Here is a 4,720-nt window from a genome sequence, read left to right as displayed (position 1 = left end):
TCATGCACCTGTACTCCAGCCCTCTTAGAGTATCATACCACGCACTGCTAGCTCAGGAAGCTGTCGAAACTCAAAACTGAAAGGACAAATTGAATTTAAATGAGTATAGCTTTTGAAATATCATGAAGTAAAAAAATTAGGGTTGATGATGCACCAGAACCACAAGAGTGGGTTTGAGTAATAATGACAGCGGTGCTGAATTTCCGCTGAATACATTCCTGTGACATAAAAATACACCCACGTCACACACCCACCATTCAGACTCCTGCATAACACCGTAAACACACGTTCTTCCGGCACCTTCCCTGTTGCCATGGAAATACCTGTTCTAACTGAGTTAGGAGGAGAACAAAGAAGAAAAGCCATCTTCTCATCAATATTCAGGAGTCATCAACTTGTCAGTTTTGATGTGAACACAGAGAATTTTCCTAATAGTTTCTGCCAAGCCCCTTTCACCTCCTTATTCCTTAGACTATAAATCATGGGGTTCAGCATGGGCATCAATACAGCATAAAAAAGGGAAATCAACTTCTCTTGAAGGACTGAGGGGCTGGAGTGGGGCTGGATGTAGGTAAAAATGGTGGTACCATAGCATAATGTTACCACAGTGAGGTGGGAGGCACAGGTGTGGAAGGCCTTCCTCCTTCCCTCTGTGGACTGGATTTTCAGAATGGTGGAGATGATTTGAATGTAGGACAAAAGAACCAGAAAGAAAGGTGTCATAAGCAAGACAATGCTAGAAACCATGATCACAATCTCGTTGGATGAAATGTCCACACAGGCCAATCGGACCACAGCTAGAATTTCACAGGAAATGTGATCAATATACTTATTTGTGCACATGGGCAGCTGGAAGGTGATGGCAGTGTGCACAAGAGAATTGATGGAGCCACTGACCCACGATGTGATGACCAGCCTTGTGCAGAGCCCTGCATGCATGATGACTGAATACCTCAGAGGATCACACACTGCCACATAGCGGTCATAGGCCATCACTGCCAGCAGTAGGAACTCAATCCCACCCAAGCCCAGGGAAAAAAATAACTGGGCTGCACAGCTCAGAAATGGGATTGCTTTGTGTGTGGCAAGAAAATGAGCCAGCAGCTGGGGGACTATGCTTGTGGCATAAGATGCATCCACCAGGGACAGGTTGGTGAGAAAGAAATACATGGGAGTGTGGAGTCTGCTGTCCAGTCTGATCAGAGCAATGATGAGGAAGTTCCCCAATACTGTCACCAGGTACATCAGCAAGAACAGGACGAAGAGGGAGACTTGAGTGTCCCAGTCACTGGAAAGGCCAAGAAGGATGAATTCATGCACCCATGTCTGGTTGTCTTGTTCCATTAAAAAATGTAATGATTATTAATCTGCACAGAAAGTAGGTGGAAAGCATAAGCAATCAAGCAACTATAGAGTTTCAAGTAAATTTACACAGCATATGTGACCTATCTGCAACTTTATCCATTTGCAGCTTATTCATGAGACTACAGTAGCATGCTTTTATCAATTGCTTCAGAGAAACACTCCAGTATCTTATGGACAGTGTCTTATGGCATATAGTTATATCCCTTGAAAGATAGTGTCTTAGAGGAATAGTTGTAGCCTGGATGTGAGACAATACAGTTTTAAGCGCTATTTTTTTTAACCCATCTCCTCTTGGGGATGGAAAAAGAACATAGTAATTGGCTTTGGTATGTAAAATGATAGATAATGTAGAGACCTAAAATCTTAAAACTGCCTAAAATATGTTACCTATCTTAATTTTAATGAAATTAAAAACTCAATTACAAAACAAATTAAATTATTCTGAAGATTTAGGGGTTTGTGACAAGATCTAGAATAAAAAGGCATAGTTTTAAATCTAAATTTTCTTTGGCAGGCATCTCATTTACATGTCATGGTAAGCTCTCACACACAAACAGGCTCACATTCTATAATTTTCAAGTACATTAGGCATGGGAAATACTTGGGTAACATTGCTGTAATATTAGTACGATACTGTGTGCACTTATAACGACCTAATTCTCATCTTGCGGTACCTAAAAAATTAAATGTGATTTCCGTCCTATATTTTCCACAAAATAGACAAATACTTTGACAGCCTTTAAAAGAAACCTTTGGTCTTCTTGATAGGCTGTAGTGTCTTCTGTTGGTGGTGGTCTAAACAAGAGTGCCCTAATGGTACCCTTATTCCATTGCTCTTGGTGGTTTTCTCTTTTACCTTAGTGTGGTTAAGGACCTCTTCTCTGGGTGTCAGTTGAAAAGAAAGCAACAGGGATATGGAAGCTTAGCCATCTAGATCAAAGTAACAGAAGGAAAGCAGATGTTTAAGGATCTACCATCAGTATTCAATAGAGTAAGGTAGGAAATCTTACAGATGTCCACTGGAGTGTAATTTCCCTTCAGATATCTTGTGTTATGTAAGGGATTTATTCAGTAAAATGAATAAGACATAATCCCAATTGTAAACATTGAACAGAAACAGATGTCTCAAAAAGTCTTCTAAGACAGACATGTTATTTCTTCTCCATATCTTCTTGGTCACCAAAGCCACAGCTTCACGAGTGTATGAAATGATGAAAAAAATCAATGGAAGATCAGATGAAAGAAATCAAGTGAAGCAGAGGACCTTCACAATTTCTAAAGCATAAAGGATGAGAGTTACCACACTTCCCTGATAAAGAACAAACTAAGCAAATGGCTCCAGAAATGCCCAGTTCACATCTTAGTCTGAGAGTTGCACGTTCTCCCCTTGTACAATTCTGCAACATCTATGAGATTTGTCTACCATAGTTTGTTGTCTTCAATTAGCTTTAATATGAAAAACCGTCATGCCGGGGAGTGGCACATGCCTTTAATCCCAGCACTTGGGAGGCAGAGGCAGGCAGATTTCTGAGTTCGAGGCCAGCCTGGTCTACAAAGTGAATTCCAGAACAGCCAGGGATATACAGAGAAACCCTGGCTTGAAAAGACAAACAAACAAAAAAAACCAAAACAAGCAAACAAACAAACAACAAAAAACCCAAACCTGTCACATAGTGTGCAAGCCAACACATTTCTATTACTTCTATTTTACTAATTATACCAATTATTATCAATACTATGTTTTACAATGAAGTACATTAATAATTAAGGCTACTTTTTAGATGTACACATTTTTGCTATGTTAAATGACTAGTATTAAGATTGTTTTTTGTTGTGAAATGTCTAAATGCTAAACAGAATATTTATACTGCAGAGGACCCAGTAGAAGATGGTATACAACAAACATATGTGTTACATTGTATTCATGGAATGCAACACATTGGGTCCAAGGAGAAAATAGAGCTTTAGTTAGCAAACAATAAAATTGCACAAAGAGTAGAAGATGAGGTATTCCCAGCAAAGATCAGTTTTCTCAGCTAAAATGATGCCAGTGTTTCATCCTAGGAAAAAGCAGTTCCATGTGTTTCAAACATTATTAAGCAATTATTGGTCATAACAAAAACCAGGACCCTAATGTCTCAACCTAAGCTCTCAAAGTCAAAACATAAGCATTAAAATTCCTCTCTCAGATTTTTGCGTGCTACAACGTGACTTATTCAAAGATTGAATTTTAGTCTATTTTTTTAAAAATTGAGATAAATCTGAATAGAAGATATTACACACATAGATCCTTAAAACTTTGCTATTTCAAGTTTTAGCCTACACTTTAATAAATCAAATATTGTTTTACCCCTATTACACCTTGATGGATATCCCCAACATTCTACAAGGTTTTGTTCAGTTTAATGCTATTATCTTAGAACTATGGTTGTTGAGAATATATTACCTAAAGAAGACAAAAAGAGAGATTCACACAAGTAGGCTAGAGATGAATTAATTTTTATCTGGATGAATTTGGCTTTAGGTATTCTGACTCCCATTTAAGTTTGTCTTCTGACCTCTTATCTAAAAGTCAATTAATTTCACACCTCCTCTCTGCACCAGACGAACATTCAGAACAATGTGGGGTCCCCTGAAGAATTATCCTTTGCTCTGCCCACTTTTAATAACAGTAGCTTTTGGAATTCAACACCTACCTAATCAAATAAATGATTAATGGCAATTTCTCAAACAGTGATTTGGTGATGTTTGCTATTAACATATAATATCTGAAAATATGGAGTTAGGTATCATTCAGGTAGTATATTTTAATTTATTTAATTTTAACAGTTGGTTCCTCAAGTGTGACTCTCATTCATGCCCACCTTATTCCATCTCTACAGAATGCCTGAGTGGAAAAAAGTACATCCAAATAATGATAGGATTTCTAAAAGTAAGTTACTTCATTACATTTCATCTAATACACCTACATATCTTGGGTGATGCATTAGAGAAACTGTGGACCACTGTCCATCAGGATAGACATGAGAAGAATGACCCAATCTTAAAATGTGGTACATTTACACAATAGAGTACTACTCAGCTGTTAAAAAGAATGAATTTATGAAATTCCTAGGCAAATGGATGGACCTGGAGGGCATCATCCTGAGTGAGGTAACACAATCACAAANGAACTCACNCANTATGTACTCACTGNTAAGTGGATATTAGCCCAGAAACTTAGGATACCCAAGATATAAGATACAATTTGCTAAACGCATGAAACTCAAGAAGAACGAAGACCAAAGTGTGGACACTTTGTCCCTTCCTAGAATTGAGAACAAAACACCCATGGAAGGAGTTACAAAGTTTGGAG

At 38.1% G+C, this 4,720-nt stretch overlaps 1 protein-coding gene across 1 annotated transcript; it reads right to left on the bottom strand.

Annotated features, from left to right (window-relative positions):
* Positions 1–390: 390 nt before the first annotated feature.
* Positions 391–1,344, bottom strand: LOC110296896 (olfactory receptor-like protein OLF3). The gene has a single exon (XM_021165698.1). It carries the CDS (start codon positions 1,342–1,344, stop codon positions 391–393), a length of 954 nt encoding a protein of 317 aa, XP_021021357.1.
* Positions 1,345–4,720: the final 3,376 nt, after the last annotated feature.

Source organism: Mus caroli, chromosome 6 (assembly GCF_900094665.2).
Source record: "Mus caroli chromosome 6, CAROLI_EIJ_v1.1, whole genome shotgun sequence".
Classification (NCBI taxonomy): domain Eukaryota; kingdom Metazoa; phylum Chordata; class Mammalia; order Rodentia; family Muridae; genus Mus; species Mus caroli.
This window is presented reverse-complemented; position numbering and strand designations above follow the sequence as displayed.

Coding starts and splice junctions, on each gene's coding strand:
- LOC110296896 (XM_021165698.1), bottom strand. CDS start 1,344: ATGGAACAAGACAACCAGACATGGGTGCATGAATTCATCCTTCTTGGC.